This window comes from Prionailurus bengalensis, chromosome E1 (assembly GCF_016509475.1).
Source record: "Prionailurus bengalensis isolate Pbe53 chromosome E1, Fcat_Pben_1.1_paternal_pri, whole genome shotgun sequence".
Lineage (NCBI taxonomy): Eukaryota > Metazoa > Chordata > Mammalia > Carnivora > Felidae > Prionailurus > Prionailurus bengalensis.
This window is the reverse complement of record NC_057347.1, coordinates 26,994,370-27,012,967: the sequence shown is the minus strand read 5'-3', so window position 1 is coordinate 27,012,967 and position 18,598 is coordinate 26,994,370. Positions and strand designations below refer to the sequence as shown.

The 18,598-nt window shown below is 36.2% G+C and overlaps 1 protein-coding gene across 4 annotated transcripts in view; it reads left to right on the top strand.

The window, feature by feature from the left end:
* The window catches only part of CLTC (clathrin heavy chain), a 65,931-nt gene that overhangs the window by 23,517 nt on the left and 23,816 nt on the right, over positions 1–18,598 (top strand). For 2 of the 4 annotated variants that reach the window (XM_043583888.1, XM_043583891.1), the window contains exons 2-14: positions 388–595; positions 2,398–2,400; positions 3,774–4,042; positions 4,599–4,760; positions 8,070–8,183; positions 8,603–8,776; positions 11,717–11,914; positions 12,636–12,836; positions 14,958–15,110; positions 15,728–15,850; positions 16,716–16,853; positions 17,063–17,227; positions 17,392–17,572. In XM_043583888.1, coding sequence (XP_043439823.1) covers positions 388–595; positions 2,398–2,400; positions 3,774–4,042; positions 4,599–4,760; positions 8,070–8,183; positions 8,603–8,776; positions 11,717–11,914; positions 12,636–12,836; positions 14,958–15,110; positions 15,728–15,850; positions 16,716–16,853; positions 17,063–17,227; positions 17,392–17,572 — 2,089 coding nt within the window. The remainder of the gene's footprint in view (positions 1–387; positions 596–2,397; positions 2,401–3,773; positions 4,043–4,598; positions 4,761–8,069; positions 8,184–8,602; positions 8,777–11,716; positions 11,915–12,635; positions 12,837–14,957; positions 15,111–15,727; positions 15,851–16,715; positions 16,854–17,062; positions 17,228–17,391; positions 17,573–18,598) is intronic. The other 2 variants (XM_043583892.1, XM_043583889.1) reach the window with 1 other exon arrangement.

Sequence of the window (18,598 nt, the reverse complement as noted above, 5' to 3'; positions counted from 1 at the left end):
TACTTGTGAGCAAATGACTGCTGAATATTGAAGGGGGTAAGGGAGGACAGACCTTAAACCAAAAAAGGTCAATGACCTCAAATCCCCTGAACCACAAAAGGTAGCTGTTTCCTTTACCTTTTTATGTATTTGTTCTGCCTCTTAGTTATAACCACACAGTTAACATATCTCTAGTTATAACTACAAGGTTATAATAAAATAGTTGAATGCTGTATTTGTTGGAAGAACTGAAGGTCCATCAATAGCCTCATTTGAATGAATAACAGAGTTGTTACTGTTGACCTTGAAGCATTAATGGTTAAATGAGGTAATGACAATACGTGAATATCAAGTCTTTCTGATTCACTTTGTAACATGACTTATTATGTTTTTGGTTTTTTTCCCCAGCTCCAGAATCTGGGTATAAACCCAGCAAATATTGGCTTCAGTACCCTAACTATGGAGTCAGACAAATTCATCTGCATTAGAGAGAAAGTAGGAGAGCAGGCCCAGGTGGTAATCATTGATATGAATGACCCAAGTAATCCAATTCGAAGACCAATTTCAGCAGACAGCGCCATCATGAATCCAGCAAGCAAAGTAATTGCATTGAAAGGTATAAAAGATTGTGGGGTGGTTTTCTTTCCTTTTTTTCCTTCCCTATGTATAATTTATTCAAATACAATAAAAGGATCTACCTTTTTTTGTATATTACATTTGGTTAAATCTGCAAACTTGAAGCTATTTCTAAATTTGATTTTAACTACTTTCATGACTTGGTATGTTTCTGTGAAATGTCTTTCTATTCAGCATAGATCTGTTTGGAAAAATTTTGAGTTTTAGATTTAATGAATTTAAATTTTGTACCTCCAGTGTGATAAGACTATGCTAAGTACATAAATCCATCTACAGAAGACAAATTAGTGATTCATATCCTGAAATAAAATATGCTTTAATATTAGCACTTAAACATTGCAAGATTTTGTTACGAAGATAAACTTAACATTTATGTTGTGCCTTTTTTTATACTTCAGGTGTGTGTTTCATTTAGATTGTCAAGTTCTAAAAATGTCTTGAATTGGGTGCCTGGCTGGCTCAGTCAGTAGAACATGTCAACTGTTGATCTCAGGGTCATAAGTGTAAGCCTCACATTGAGTGTGAAGCCTACTTTTTAAGAAAAATGTTTTACATTTACACTGATTATTAGAAGTATATGTATATGTAGATGGGTATTAAAGCTTTGGAATCAAGGGTATTAGAGTTTATTCAAAGTAACTCTTTAGTGTCACACAGTACAGAACTGTACAACCTATCAGTCCAAGCAGTTCAAAGAACCTCATACTGTCTGGGAGACTATCTTAATTTTTTTCCTTTGAACTATAGAATGAGAATGTAATTGACCCCCCTTTTTTTAATTTAAAAATGCTTATTATTTTATTTTAATATTTGAGAGAGAACATGAGAGGGCAGGGATGGGCAGAAAGCAAAGGAGAAAGATAATCCCAAGCAGGCTCTGCACTGACAGCAAGTTCGTGAGTTTGAGTCCTGTGTTGGGCTCAAACTCATGAACTGGGAGATTGTGACCTGAGCTGAGATCCAGAGTCAGACGCTTAACTGACTGAACCACGTAGGTGCCCCAAATGTGTGTTTATTTTTGAGAGAGAGAGAAAGAGAAAGAAAGAGAAAGTGGTGCAGAGAGAGAGGGAAACAGAGGATCCAAAGCAGGCTCCTCGCTATCAGCATAGAGCTTGATGTGGGTCTCGAGCTCACGAACTGTGAGATCATGACCTGAGCTGAAGCTGGATGCTAACAGACTGAGCCACCCAGGTGTCCCAGCCCTTTCAAACAGTAGTTTATGAGAAGGCTAAGTGACAAGCTGGCTGACTCTAAAGGCATTCAACTGTCTATACTTTGCTTTATTGTTTTTCTTCTTGGTAGTAGGAGGAGGCTTTAGGTTCCTAGTAATTTCTTGATAAATTTGTTAGGTGAGTTGTTAAAGGTGCTGAAGTGTTTAAACAGATTTTCTTCACATTATTTAAACTTTGTATTTAGTAGTAATACTGGTTAGGGATTAAATGCAGGGTTGGGGGCAAGCATATTCAAATAACTACGTCACCGTTAACATATCCAAGATAGGAGTTGTTGATCTCATCTTAAGGAAAGGTCCCAGCTTTCACTTAGGGACGTATGTTTTATAGCAGCAAGCTATAAAACAATTGCTTCTGTTAAACAGTCCACATATTATACTTTAAGGTATTAAGCTCCCTTCAGCCTCCTTAAAGAATTTAGATTCAACTGCGTAGCACCTCTCACACCTCTCTATTAAAAGGCCATCATTTTAATTTTCTCACAGTTCTTTTCTATTTTTAATGTTATTGTTATCTTATCACATTTCTTAATGCTTTCTTATGTGTGCAGATGGTGAGTTATCTTAAATTAGATTGTATTAGTTATTGTCCTGTTATATAAAAAGAATAAATTGGAAAGATTTTCAGAGCATTGTAATAGCATTATAGATTTGTGCCTATATGTCTACACTACAGAGTTAAGCTGTTAACCCTCACCCTCTTCCACCAAATCACCCTACATATATTTACTCCAACCCCTCTTGTGTTAAAAAAACAAAACAAAACAATAAAAGTCTGATTAGGGATTGGGAAAGGCAGCAGAGGAAAATAAGTCATTCCCCAATACTGCTTCCCTCTGAAGGGAAATCCTTGGCTTCTTTTTATAAACAGGACTATAACTAACAATTGTTCAAGTCTGGTTGTGGTTTACATATTGTGTGGGATGGGAATAGCATTCTTTGTTTTATGAAGTTTTTACATATGTGGTAAGAAGGGTCATGGTACAAAGCTATATGTTTTGTGTCCCATCCCATCACCCCTCCCTTGCTACTACCTTACAATTTTTGTTCTTCAAGAGCCAGATTCTCTGTGGCTCAGGAATGGAGTTTTCCTTAGTCTCTAAGGGCTAATCTGGGTTAGAGAGCCTAGTGATAGCTGTGGGCTTTGACCTCTATTAATTTAGACCTAATCACTTTTTCAGACTTACAGATTTCAAATTAGAAATATAAGCCCTTGCATCTGACTCAGTGAACTCTTAACACTCAAGGCAAATTAAATGGATAAAGCTTGAATTTTGTTCTTATCTCCAGTATATTAACAGCATCTGAAACTGCCCTCCTTTGTTTCCTCCTCCTTTTTCTCCGGCACCTCCACCTTTCCCTGTGTATCTTAAACCAGTTTTAGCATGCACTTCTTTTATGTGCTAGTAGTGTAAGACTGAGTTGAGGTTGATCCTCCTTCAAAAAGCAGTTTCCACAAGATTTTATTGGATGGGGGGTGACTGCCTCTTAAAAAGTAGACATTTTCCCCCATGTGTTTGTATCAGATTTGCTTTGTTCTGTGTACCTGCAACAAACTTAATTTATGCATAAAGTAAACCTTCTTAATTAAAGCCTGAAGGCTACAATCTTGTTTTCCATGATTATTAAGTGAGCTATTCTTTAGACTCATTTTCAGTTAGGATTTAGAAATGTATAGCAGTCATCTATTTAAAATGTCTGTTAGAGATAATAAAGTTTTTGCTTCAGCTGTAGATATAGATTGTGGATTTAGTCTTAGCTATCTCTACAAAGGTTGCTGCTCTAGTAGTGTCACTTGTGTAGTTGGTTATTAGTCTCCTAACAGAACCATTTTGTTTGAAAGTTACAAATCACTAGTCTAGCTATATAATAATTTATTCTGCACTTTGTTTTCTTAATGACTCACAATTCTTAATTTTGTTTTTAGCTGGGAAAACTCTTCAGATATTTAACATTGAAATGAAAAGTAAAATGAAGGCCCATACCATGACTGATGATGTCACTTTCTGGAAATGGATCTCTTTGAATACGGTTGCTCTTGTTACGGATAATGCAGTTTATCATTGGAGTATGGAAGGAGAGTCTCAGCCAGTGAAAATGTTTGATCGCCATTCTAGCCTTGCAGGGTGCCAGATTATCAATTATCGTACAGATGCAAAGCAAAAGTGGTTACTTCTGACTGGCATATCTGCACAGGTAACATTTTTCTAGATGTTTGATAAAAGGTATAGAGAATGAGTGTTCTCAGAATGCAGTTTATTTTGAAATTAGTTTGTCTATGCTTGGTCCTGGTGAATGAGACTTATTTGGAAAGACTTTCTTTTTTAAGAAATAAAGGTTGCTAGCTTAATGGCTTTATGCTGACAATACGTTTTCAGAGTACTCTTACCAGGTGATTTTAGGTTTAGGTTTTACTTGCAGTTTGAGTGGATATTGAGTTCCTGTGTGAATGATTTGGAACTTATTATGGCCATTTATTGCAGAATGAGTTTTCTAATATATATTCTTTAAGATAGTGTAAAGAGATGGTTGTATATGAAACACATTTTAAGTATTCATATTGTTTTAATGTAATGTTGGAGCCAAATTTTAAATGAAGAGGTATCAAATCTACATTGAGAGACTACATTATAAAGAATTATAAATCCTGCCAAAAGTGATATAAAACATTCTAATTATTTTACCTCTTGATGAATCTGGGAGTTATTGATTCATTGGGTCTCCAAACTTTATTCTCTTTGATCCTTTGTAGCAAAATCGTGTGGTGGGAGCTATGCAGTTATATTCTGTAGATAGGAAAGTATCTCAGCCCATTGAAGGACACGCGGCTAGTTTTGCGCAGTTTAAGATGGAAGGAAATGCAGAAGAATCAACGTTATTTTGTTTTGCAGTACGGGGTCAAGCTGGAGGGAAGGTAAGTTTTGGCTTTGGAAGTTGTTAGTGAGCACTGATCTTTGTCTCTCTACTAATTAGTCCTCTAATTTCAAAATAGTCTTACCCTTCGGGACGCCTGGGTGGCGCAGTCGGTTAAGCGTCCGACTTCAGCCAGGTCACGATCTCGCGGTCCGTGAGTTCGAGCCCCGCGTCGGGCTCTGGGCTAATGGCTCGGAGCCTGGAGCCTGTTTCCGATTCTGTGTCTCCCTGTCTCTCTGCCCCTCCCCCGTTAATGCTCTGTCTCTCTCTGTCCCAAAAATAAATAAACGTTGAAAAAAAATTAAAAAAAAAAATAGTCTTACCCTTCATTGTTAATTTTTAATTTTTTTTCTTTAATGGACTGTGCATGAATTTTTAAAAAAAAATTTTTTTAAATGTTTTATTTGAGAGAGAGAGAGAGAGAGAGAGAGAGAGAACGAGTGGGGGAGGGGCAGAGAGAAAGGGGGACGAATGATCCCAAGAGGGCTCTGCACTGACAGCAGAGAGCCTGATGCAGGGTTCACATTCACAAACCATAAGATCTAGACCTGAGCTGAACTTGGAGGCTTAACCTACTAAGACAACCAGGTGCCCCAAAGTTGTTTTGATGTTGTTGTTGTTTTTTAAGTTTACTTACTTTGAGAGAGACCAAGAGAGTGTGAGCAGGGAAAGGGCAGAGAAAGAAGGAGAATCTCAAGCAGCCTCCACGCCGTCAGCACAGAGCCCATTCAGGGCTCGAACTCACATACTGAGAGATTATGACCTGAGCTGAAATCAGGAGTTGGATGCTTAATCTGCTGTGCCACCCAAGCACCCCGTTAATTTGTTTGTACTATTCAGATTTATGGTGACTTAGTTTGTTTAAATTCTGCTTCTAGTGATACATATCTAAAATGAATTAGTGTTTTCTTGTGATACTTGTCTAAAATGAGTAATGTTGTTTAACAACTTTTTTATATCAGCTCTTTAAGGGACGCCTGGGTGGCTCAGTCAGTTAAACATCCAACTTTAGCTCAGGTCACGATCTCACGGTCGGTGAGTTCGAGCCCCGTGTCAGGCTCTGTGCTGACAGCTCAGGGCCTGGAGCCTGTTTCAGATTCTGTGTTTCCCTCTCTCTCTGCCCCTCCCCTGCTCATGCTCTGTCTCTCTGTCTCAAAAATAAATAAAAACATTAAAAAAAAATTTATATTGGCTCTTTAACACTATTTTTATTGCCTTTACCAAAGGCCTTTGTTTTTAAACTTTACTGCGTGTAAGAGTGATTAGGGTTGCTGCAATGTACATTTGTTTGCCTTACATCTGGAGAGTCTGGTCCAGGGGTACCTGTGTGGCTTAGTTGGTTAAGCGTCTGACTGTTGACTTAGGTCATAATCTCATGGTTCAGTTTGTGAGATCCAGCCCTATGTCAGGCTCTGTAATGATAGTGTGGAGCCTGCTTAGCATTCTCTTTTTCTCCCTCTCTCTGCCCCTGCCCTGGTTACACTCTCCCACTTAAGCTCTCAAAATAAATTTTTAAAAAAATAAAAACATAATCTCATTCAATAAGTGGAGCTCATAATCTACAATTTAAATGCCATAGGTGTCTAGATGGGTATGGACTACAATTTGAGTATTATCGTCCTAAGTCAGCTTCTCAACCCTGGCTGTACGTTGGAATCACCTAGACAAATTGAAGTACTATATATTGGGATTCTTAGTTACAGACAACAGAAAGAAGGCCTGGTTGGTTAGAGTATAAAAAGTTTAGTGAAAAGATAATGGATTATTTACATTTAGCTAGGAAGGTTTAAACCCAGGCTTGGAAAAAATGAGGAATAAAGGAGAATGGGCAGTAGTCATGGTCCCAGCCTAAAGCCCTGCCATAGAACTTTGGGGACTCAGCTACTGCTATGACTGCACTTCTCGATGCCACAGTTAGTACTGCTGGCTGTAGAAACTCATAAGATCGAGATTGCTTGAAATCTGTAGTCTCTTAGAGAGGGAACATACGCGCAGAGAGTTAAAATTCTGCCTAAAATTTCAGAGTAAGAATCCCTGAAGTGAGGAATGATCCAACCATCCTTTCAATATGACAAGGATAGAAAACATTGGTATTTATGTCTCAATTGGTACAATTTAACAAAAAGACACATAAGTTTTAGAAATCCGATCTTATCCTTAAGACATAAGGCTGAGACTTTTTTTTGAAAAGTCCAAAAACTTTGTCATTTTTCTAGTATCTGAAAACCTGTGCCTGAGCCTATAGTCTGCCATGGCTTTTGGAAGGCAGCTATATTCTGTACCAAAGTCTGCCATGGCTTTTGAAGGAAGACCCAGTTCTTTTCAGTATAGGTAGTTTCCTAATTAAGGATGAGACCCTACAAGTTTCATATGGTATATATCTTGGAAACCATATTGTTTTCTTGTTTGAGTCCATTCTTGACATGACTAAGCTAAATATATAATACTCTGTTACCGAGATTATTTACTTTCTTTTGCCTGGCTGATGTACAGCATCAGATATTTTAAACCAAAATATTCTCATCCATGAGGTATATGTGATTAGAGAGACAGTTTAGGTGTATATTTTCCATCTGTGTTAGAGTAGATGTATAGGCAGAGAAGGATTTAACAATTTAAGTTAGAGTTCTATTTGGAAATACTAAATTATCATTGAAAACCATGAGAAGGTGCCTTTGTTGGTAATATATTACCATTCTGTGTCCTTAATACAAGGTAGATTGAGGTATGATCCCTCTAACTATTCATTTAACTTTTTAAAGTTTTTATCTTGAAATAATACAAGGACAGCACAGAGAGATGCCTATGTTCTTTACCTAGTTTTTGGTTACATCTTACAGAGCTATATAGTACAGTAGAAAAACTAGAAACAGATGTTAGTACAATTGTGTTATTCTGTGTCATTTAATAGGAGTAGATTCATGATACATACTGTCTTCCCTCCTGCAACCCCCTTTTAGTCACACCCACTTGCTCCCTTCTCCCCCCACATCTGTAACTCTTGACAACTACTAATTTACTCTCTGTTTGTATAATATGTCACTTCAAGAATGCTATATAAGTAGAACTGTATAGCTTGTGACCTTTTGAGATTAGCACTTTTTTTTTTTCACTTGGCATAATGTCCATGAGACTTGTTTTTTTTTTTTTTTTTTACTGAGGAGTATTCCATGCTATGGTTGTACCATAGTTTAATATTCACCTATTTTGGGACATTTGGGTTGTTTCCAGTCTGGGGCTACAAATAAAGCTGCTGCGATCAACGGGTAAATGATCTAGATTTATATCAATTTTATTTTCTTGTGAACAGTTACATATCATTGAAGTTGGCACACCACCTACAGGGAATCAGCCCTTTCCAAAGAAGGCAGTGGATGTTTTCTTTCCTCCAGAAGCACAAAATGACTTTCCTGTTGCAATGCAGGTATTTTAAGTAAAACAAATGGACTTTTAAAATCTCTCCTCATTACAAAACTAACCCCAAATTGCTACTTACAGTCAATATTAATAGTGCTTAGAGGAATATCCTTTATTTAATAGTAAAGTTTATTAGTAAAACTTTGTGAAGAAATATTCTTAACATTCACATAATACATAAACTAGGTTATCATAAGTTCAAAATTATGTTTTCTCTTTTATACATTTTATTCATACTCTTTGTTTACAGTAAGAGCTTGGGATATTAACGTGCTATAAAAAGGAGAAACCATACATACGTTAACTTTTAAGATTTTTCATATACGCCTCTTGTCAAAGTTCTAGAATTTACCATATCTGAGATGGAATTAAGTTTTTTCTTTGTAGATTCATGATTTTACTGAAGTGTTGATTTTCTTTATACAGATCAGTGAAAAGCATGATGTAGTGTTCTTGATTACTAAGTATGGTTATATCCACCTCTATGATCTTGAGACTGGTACCTGTATCTACATGAATAGAATCAGTGGAGAAACAATCTTTGTTACTGCACCTCATGAAGCCACAGCTGGAATAATTGGAGTAAACAGAAAGGGACAAGTAAGGAAACCTTGAAACTTAAATTAAGCAATAAAGTAACACTGCTGTTAGCTTTTCTTTTTCCTAAAAAGCAAATGTGGTTTGGATGTCAGAAAATAATATATACATAAAAATACAGAAGCACGTGATAAAAAGTCTCTCTTTGATCCTGTCTCAGAGAAAGAAACTGACATATAGCCACTTAGGATTGTGTTTATCTGTCATTATTGTCAAAAGAAATGACTCTCCATACAAAGAAATTATTTGGGTCACATTTTACAGACACCATACTTTCTTTTCAATAGGGTTTTTTTTTGTTCCTGTGATTGCTAAAACAGATAATCAACTATTGGGAAAAGAATTCTCTTTACATCTCTTTTCCTGACTCTAATTATTATTAAATATTTAATGTTGGAAGGTGATATGTTATGGTAGCTATTGTGGGGTACCTGGAAAGTTATCCAATTAGATAGGGAAAATATTAGTTGTTCTGAAATTGTCACATTGAACAGACCTCTTCACAGCACCTAACCAAGTGATCCTTTTTCTCTTTTCTTAGTATTTTAATGTTCCACCAGGAAGTATCTTATTTTCTAAAAAATGGTTAAAATTTCAAAAGCAATACTGTTATTGGTCTTGCCTTTTGCTAGTTTTCCTTGAAGTTAGTATTTTTCCCAGATAGAAGTGGATAGGGTAATAATGTATGTATGTAAAGAGGCAAATATTATAGAGAAAGGGAGTCTTTCTCTACCTATCATTCCCTATCTCCTTCCCACACCTGGTTAGGTGCTCCTGCTTTATTCCCCTAGAATTTAGGTAGCTCTCCTCATAGCACATATCACAGTGAGTTAATTACCAATTACTTGTTAAACTGCTTCAGTTGCTATTCTTCATTAGGAAAGGGACTTTTCTTTGTTTAATTGTATTTCTACACCAGTCACTGTCTGGGCGTATTTCTACACCAGTCACTGTCTGGGCACTAAAACAACTTTAAAAATTCAGTAGCTTTCATTTTATTCAGTTGTATGGATCTCTCTTGGAAAAATCAAGAATGCATTGGCCTTGTGGTGAACTAGATTAGTGATAATTTAATAATCATGAAGTTGTTAAGCCAAAGATCTTTTTATTTCTGCCACTGTGCTGATGATTTTAAGATAATGCTTAAACTAAAGTATCTGGAAGAGTTTCCCCTTGTATATTTGCTGTTCATAACTCTGATTTTAAGAATTTATTGATCACCTTCCCCAACAGATTTTGTGTGCCAGTTGCTCTGAGTAGGGAGATGAGTGTTTATAGTAAGCTTAGGACATTTCCTCCACTCTTTGATCAAAGCCAACTACAGTTGGACATATTCCCTAAGAATGAAGTCATGGTTTCTATTTGTTTGAAAATGAAAAGCTATCAAGAGAAGATTTTTGCCAATATCTAGCTTAAATTCTGAACTTGGTAGAACTGAGTGGGTACTTTAGAAGGTAGAGAGGAACCCTTCTCTGTCCCTTGTAGATCTTAAGTACTGGTTGCTAGAATTCTGCTAGAATAGTCTAAAAATAGGATGAAGATGAAACTAATGGATTTGGTGTCTGGGGAAGATAAAGGTGTAGCAATTAGTAGGAAGCTTCAGGCAGTGTAGTTGGAACTAGATTTGTTCATCTTTACTTTTCCTAGGAGCTAAGCATGAAGAGTCAGGTCCAGAATGCAAACTGTTAAGAAAGTAATTCCTTCCTTTAATGTCTTAATTTGTAGTAGAATGACATGGGGCAATACAAGATAGCCATAGCTTTGGGGGTGGGGCGGGGGGATCTGACCTATAGAAGTGAAAGCATTTTGGAAGTTAAAATTTCTTCATTTTTCTCAAAAGGAAACAGAACAGGCAAGGTACACTGTTACTGTCTGTTTGGTTACTGAGTTCTCAGATTGTATTTTTATTCTTAGTCCTGGGACAGAAATTTCACATTTTCATTTATTTAACAAATATTAAGCATTTATTTTGGGCAAAACACTGTCTGGTACTAATAATGCAGCTAAGGAAAGATACATCCCTGTCCTTATGTGGAATAGTGACTAAGAAATAGATGAGAAATTGTAGTATTAGAAGTGCTGTTGGGGTAATATAAGTAGTTTATAAGCTGAGGTATATAACCATCTTTGGTGTTGGGGAGAGGAATGGATATGAACATAGTGAAGGAAAGGTTCCCTTTCTCATGTCAATTGATAGTAGTTTAGATTTTAGGCAAATAGGGCAGGGTTCTGTGGCAGTGACATTTTAGGAGGACTAGGATGAGTAACTGTTCCCCAAATAGAAGCAATGGAAAGTGCTCTTTACTGATGCTACATTTATTAAGCAACTGCTGTATACCTTGCATTACATTAGGTGCTTAAGGAGTCAGTGATCTCTCCCCTCATTGTTATATAATTTGGCCTCTAGGAATGTAAATGTAATTAAAGAAAATTACTGAAAATCTTTGTTTAAAAAAAAAAAATCCTGAAGTTAAGAAGAATATACCTTAAACTTCTTCCAGCTGAGCCCTAGATTTCATTTAGGTTTCAGAGCCCTGTAGGTTGTCGAGACTGTGTCTCTCAAGAATTGATAAACAAAATGGAGAGCTGTCTTTCAGAGCTCAGCTAAATGGGAGCCTTTGGTATTAACCATGTTAAGAATGAATGGATGGTAGCAAAGCAATTTGTTTGGACAATATGAAGACAGTATGAAAAAGGGAGTTATTTGTCTTACAGAATGGCCATATTGTTGGAATCTGCAACTGTTCAGCAACTCTTTAGTCTTCTCTGTCTTGGCTTTTTTTTTTTTCCCTTTAAAACTAAAAAAAAATTTTATGGCAATAAGAAAACAACTGTCACAATTTCATTACCTTATGACTCAGCAGTAAACAGCTCTAAACCGATTTGGTATCTTTGATAGCCAAATGAATACATTGCAGCTATTCATTAATCTTTAAATTTCAGGTTCTGTCAGTATGCGTGGAAGAAGAAAACATAATTCCTTATATCACCAATGTCCTACAAAATCCTGATTTGGCTCTGAGAATGGCTGTACGTAATAACTTAGCTGGTGCTGAAGAACTCTTTGCCCGGAAATTTAATGCTCTTTTTGCCCAGGGAAATTACTCAGAGGCAGCAAAGGTAGCTGCTAATGCACCAAAGGTAAATAGCTATGAAGTTGCCATGATTGGATTAATGTTAATAAGTTCTGTTTCTAATACTGTTAGGAGTGGAACCAGTTCTCCACAGAGAAAACTGATCCTTTTTAGCTTGCATTTCCTTTAGTCATATATGAGTTACATGTCAGTGCCTCTAGATTTGGTTAGCTTTTTAAAAACTCAGATGTCTGATATGTAGATCTAGCAAGCTATGATTTACATAGATGTAATGTTCAGTTACTTAGTTACAATACTGATTGCCCTCATCAATGATAGTTACTGATTCTATTTCTAAGATTTGAAAAGTTAAGTAGAGCATGTTAGTAAGATTTGTCTGAAGTTTAGTTGAGTTTATTCTTACCAGCTTTGTATTATGTTGGACTGAATTAACCTTACACCTTGATCAATCAGCATTATGAAATTTGCACTTAATGTAAACCTAGAACAATAGCTAGCTATAAATAGTTTATGATTATGCTGTTCTCTCATACAATGGCATTGTAATTGGGTTGATAGATTTCTGATTCTGAATAATCTCATAACCTTGAACCAGAGGCGTGACGGACATTTACTGAATCTTTACCATTCAGTGTATTGAAGATTTTAAATTTATTATTGGTAGATGAAATCATGCTTTGAAGATTGGCCTAAGAGATCTGTGGAGTTATTAGTGTGATGTTGGATCACCTATTAAGAGGAGTCTTTAACGTTTCTCTTTCTTAAAGGGAATCCTTCGTACTCCAGACACTATCCGTCGGTTCCAGAGTGTCCCAGCCCAGCCAGGTCAAACTTCTCCTCTACTTCAGTACTTTGGAATTCTCTTGGACCAGGGCCAACTAAACAAATATGAATCCTTAGAACTATGTAGGCCTGTACTTCAGCAAGGACGGAAACAGCTTTTGGAGAAATGGTTAAAAGAAGATAAGGTACATTAACTTACGTTAACATATTTTTGCTTTGATTGCATTAAATACCATGGTAGCCAGTTAAAAACATTTAGGCTGCACCAAAATGTCCACTATTTACTGCTTGCAGGAATAGAACAAGGACAGACATTGCATGAGATGCATAAACTTAACTACCTTTTGAAAATAACGTTTTTTGTGGCATGTTGAGATAGGGTATTTTTGTTCAGTTTTTTAAATGGAATCCAGGATTCTTGCTTGGTGCTTAAAACTACTAACCTGGAAACAAATTGCTATCCTTTTGCTTTAGGAAAAGTGTAGTGAGAAAGGCCTATTTCAGTATACATTCATATTTGTCAACATGTGTAACACTCATTTGAATATAAGAATATATTCTTGTCTTTCACATTCCACGCTTGATAAGCACAGTAATTTTAACCATATAAATGCCATATATATATTATATATATATATGTTTTTTAAACTTCCCAAGTATCATCAAAATTGTCATATTTGCTGCTTGTAACCATGTTTGGATGTACAAGGGAAACATGTAAAGTGTTGGATCATTGATATGAAGATATCAGGCCTGTCTAATTAGCAGTGATAGAGATTCCCAAAGTGATTTCACATAAAGTTAATTTGCATTATATGGGAAAACATTTAACTAGTTTCTTGAAATTTTTAAAAATGTGAACCTTTAAAATCTGTTGTTGACCAGCTTTCTTTACTATAGGATTTCCCTATGCTTTTTATATTTACTCAGTACTTACTAATTTCTTTTTACACAGAGCATCTAATAGTGCTGTTTCCTAAAGCACATTATGGGAACTATTGCTTACTTGTAAGGCAACTAACAAATTTAAATGTTGCATTGGTGGCATTATTCCTTTCATAATCACCATAAAAAGCCTTTTCCACAAAGTAGCATTATTGAATTGTTCTCTCTTATGCCACTGTTGAGAACTAAGGTGGTACTGTTTAAAGTACTCTTGAGTAATGAATAACTTTTAATGTTATTACACCTTTCAGTTTTAGTGTATTTGATAATATTTTTACATTAGTGATTCTTACCCCTTGTTTCTTGACCCATCTTCTGGCAGTCTTATAGGATACTAGAGAATAGTACTTCAGAGTTAGGGATGCTTGGACAGGAGTCTGTGCTGAAGAATAGTTACTAGCCACACTAGCGAGTATTTGAGATGCGTCCTAGTTGTTTCAGATAAGGGAGGAGGATGGGAACAACCAAAGTAACTGAGTTGACCTCTACAGCCTTATGAAAGCTTTTTTTGTGTATCATTACCTTTTTTGTGAATGGTCCTATGGGATCCATTTATGGTAAAAGGGACACTGATCAACTCTACATTAGTTAGCACATACAGTTAAGAGGTATAGGCTCTGGTAGAACTTACTTGTCAGTGATAACGCTGTTCTCTAACATTACTATTAAAAGTAGAAAATCAACTCTGGTATATAAGGCAAAAGTCTTAGGGAAACTGTTTTCCAGATTGGGCAGCTGACTGACTCAGCTTTGAATAGCACAGAGGAGGGTATCTGCTTGTATACCACCCCAAAATTCTATAGTTTTTATCTCTTTGACCTTGTAAAATTTGTATATCCTGCTTTACAACCTTCAGTCCGAAAGTCAAAATGATAATGGAGCTTAGATCCTTAGACATACAGACTACATCATAATTTTAAGAAGGGTCCTTATGATAAGCCTCATCTGGCTTTTAAATACTAAATTTTCATTTGGTTACATTACATTAAAAGTTGCATTATTTTTGGAAAATTGGGACCATGTGGGTCTGATATGTGAATACAGTATTCTTAATAGAAATACAGGATTCTGCTTTTAAATACTTACCTTCCTAGCAAAGTAGTTGTAACATCTTTATGCATGAAGTCCTGGTGGCCTTTTTATCCTTAAGTAGGATGTGTGGAGAATTCTCCTAAGACAGTCTTGTGAATACAAGATCAAGAGTCTTTACTAACCACAACGCTTGCATATTTATAATATATTCTGGGATAATTGAGTAAGTGCCTGTCATATTAGTTTTAATTTATAGTGGAAGTGATATCAACTATTCATTTATAAAATAGCTCATGGATTATTAAACAATCTCTTTTTCCTTTGGACAGCTGGAATGTTCTGAAGAACTGGGTGATCTTGTGAAATCTGTGGATCCTACCTTGGCACTTAGTGTGTACCTGAGGGCTAACGTCCCAAATAAAGTAATTCAGTGCTTTGCAGAAACAGGTCAAGTCCAGAAGATTGTTTTATATGCTAAAAAAGTGAGTTCAGTGGAACAGATTCTCAATATAACTTTGTCAAAACATTGAGAAATTAGCCTATAGGAACTGTCAGTGACTTTAATAGTGAATTTCTTTAAATTTAGAATTACTTGAAGAAGTATAAACATTCTATTTTAGTTCTCATATACAGAATTATGCTTATTCAGAGATGGAGACACTGGGGCACCTGGCTGGCGTAGTAAGCAGACATGCAGGGCTGATCTAGGGGTTGCGAGTTCAAGCCCCATGTTGGGTGGAGAGATTACTTTAAAAAAAAAAAAAAAGATTAAAAAAAAAAATGGAGGCACTCTTGCTTGGCTTCTCAGAATTTAACATGTCAGGGACCTGTTACCTGTTAGAACAAACTTCGAAATGGTCATTCATTGAAACTAAGTCAGTTATAAAAATTTATAGCTATTCATTCAGGTACGTTTACCACCAAGGTGTCTCTTTGCCTAATATAAACAAACCAGAGTCAGTTAGCATGTTAAGTTAAAACTGAGTTTGTACTTTCACCAGTAGTTCTATATTAGCAAAATTCTGTTGTAGAAAAAGCCTTTAAATGATATAAACATGAAACTTTGCATCAAAGTTGCAAATTTTTTTTCTATCTGTAGGTTGGATATACTCCAGACTGGATATTTTTGCTGAGAAATGTCATGCGTATCAGTCCAGATCAGGGACAGCAGTTTGCTCAAATGTTAGTTCAGGATGAAGAACCACTTGCTGATATCACACAGGTAAGGCATTAAAATGCATTCTGTAGAAGGTAAGATTTAAATAGGGAATGGAGGGATCTGGGTTTAAACAGCTTTGGAGAAAAATGGGTTATTAACCTTTCAATTTGTAGAAACTAGAGTGTGTTCATCTACATGCATAAACCTCGTGTCTTATTAAAAAATACAAAAACAAAAGTTGCAGAAGACTGGACGGGAAGATACCACCTATATACAGTTTTAAAACATGCAAAACAGGGGCACCTGGGTGGCTCGGTAGGTTGAGCATTCAACTCTTGATTTCAGCTCAGGTCTTTATCCCAGAATCCTGGGATTGAGCTCCAGGCTAGGCACAGAGCTTGTTTGGGATTCTTTTTCTCTCTCCCTCTCTTGTCCCTCTTCCCTGCTCACACACATGTGCTCTTGCTCTCTCTCAAATAAAAATTTAAAAAATGTGCAAAACAAACACCATCTTGTTTAGAGATGTATGTATTAAAAATATGAAAAATACATGGGAATAATAAAACACAAAGGATGGTTGCTACTGTTGGATGAGGGAAGAGATGCATAGAGGAGGTGGGAGTCACAGATTCCTTCATATTTTGTATTTTAAATATTTCATTACAATTTTGAAGCTATTGTTTTGATTATATTGTGCTATTATATAGTATCTTGAAATACTTTGTTTTTACCAGTACTAAAAATAACTGCAGATGACAAAAATTTATTCTTAAATTGTGAAGTGATATTGTATAAATAATATTTAAATCTGGGATTTGGTCTGGCAATTTTTTATATGTAAAGTAAGAGATTTCATTTATGTATTGTCAACAGTATCATAGAGCAAGCTTTAAACATGTTAATTTCCTCTAAATCCTTTTTTTTCCAGATTGTGGATGTCTTTATGGAATACAATCTAATTCAGCAGTGTACTGCATTCTTGCTTGATGCCCTGAAGAATAATCGCCCATCTGAAGGTCCTTTACAGACACGGTTGCTTGAGATGAACCTTATGCATGCACCTCAGGTATGTTTTTTCCTGTTTTTTTTTAGGCATGTTTCCAACATTGTTTTAGTAGTTAATTAGAGCTGCTTAGATTAAGCTATTTGAAGCTACTGAGTTGCCTTTGTACTCTCTCCTTTATTAATTGACTACTGAATCTTCATGTGTAATCTAGGTATAGAATTAATATAAATGGGGTATAAAATAAATTTGTCCTATTTGTGTTTTTATAGGTTGCAGATGCTATTCTAGGGAATCAGATGTTTACACATTATGACCGGGCTCATATTGCTCAGCTGTGTGAAAAGGCTGGTCTACTGCAGCGTGCATTAGAACACTTCACTGATTTATATGACATAAAGCGTGCAGTTGTTCACACCCATCTTCTTAACCCTGAGGTATTATAGTCTTACCTAACAGAAGCTATTATGATTAACTGGTTTATTGAATTTATTTATTTATTTATTTATTTATTTATTTATTTATTTATTTACCTACCTACCTACCTACCTACCTACCTACCTGCCTGCCTGCCTACCTGCCTGTTTATTTTGTCCTCTAGTGGTTAGTGAATTACTTTGGGTCCTTATCAGTAGAAGACTCCCTAGAATGCCTCAGGGCCATGCTGTCTGCCAATATTCGTCAGAATCTGCAGATCTGTGTTCAAGTGGCTTCCAAGTATCACGAACAACTGTCAACTCAATCTCTGATTGAACTTTTTGAATCTTTCAAGAGTTTTGAAGGTAATTAAGAGTTTCTGAATTGTTTTAAATTAAGATAGCCAAGAGGGGGTTTTGTTACAATCATGGGCTGTTGGAAATTCTTTCTACAAGATCAGTTTTATGGGATAGTTTTGAGTTTTATTTAATAAATGTCAACTCTTTTGTGCCAAGTTCTGGGGATGTGCAGTGAACGAGACTGTCTGCTTGGATATTTTAGAGGTGAATTAAAGGCAGAATTTTAAGACCCAAATATATGTAGTAGCTTTGTCAGAATTGTATAAAATAAAAATACGAATGATGAGGTATAATAAGATTTCATGCTTATGTTGTCTGAATCTTACAGTGGCAAATGTTTCTAGCCAAGGACATTTTGTAACTTGTCACTATATAGTGGGTTTTCTCCATCTTCGCACTATAGTTAATTTAGGCTGGATAATTTATTTCGGGGGTGGGTTGTCATGTGCATGCAGGATATTCAGTAGCATCCCTGGCTTCTGCCCGGTAGATGCTAGTAGCATCAGCTGCACCAGTTGTGGCCACTAAAAGTGTCATCACACATTGCCAAATGTCTGTCTTCTGGGAAGGAAATCACCTCATTTGAGAATCACTGCTGTACCAAGTACTAAATCACTGTTGGGTTACTCTTGGGTTTATTACCTTTTTTTCCCTTTTTGTCATAACTGTTCTCAATAGAAGGAATGAGAGATTTCTACTAGTTTTCTCTTTCTGTATGTTAACTATGCACGAGGGGCGCCTGGGTGGCGCAGTCGGTTAAGCGTCCGACTTCAGCCAGGTCACGATCTCGCGGTCCGTGAGTTCGAGCCCCGCGTCAGGCTCTGGGCTGATGGCTCAGAGCCTGGAGCCTGTTTCCGATTCTGTGTCTCCCTCTCTCTCTGCCCCTCCCCCATTCATGCTCTGTCTCTCTCTGTCCCAAAAATAAATAAACGTTGTTAACTATGCACTAAATTGATTTTGTTCATTCAAGTACAGTGTCTAATAGCCACGTGTAGCCACATAAAGTAATTAAAATTGAATACAATTAAAATT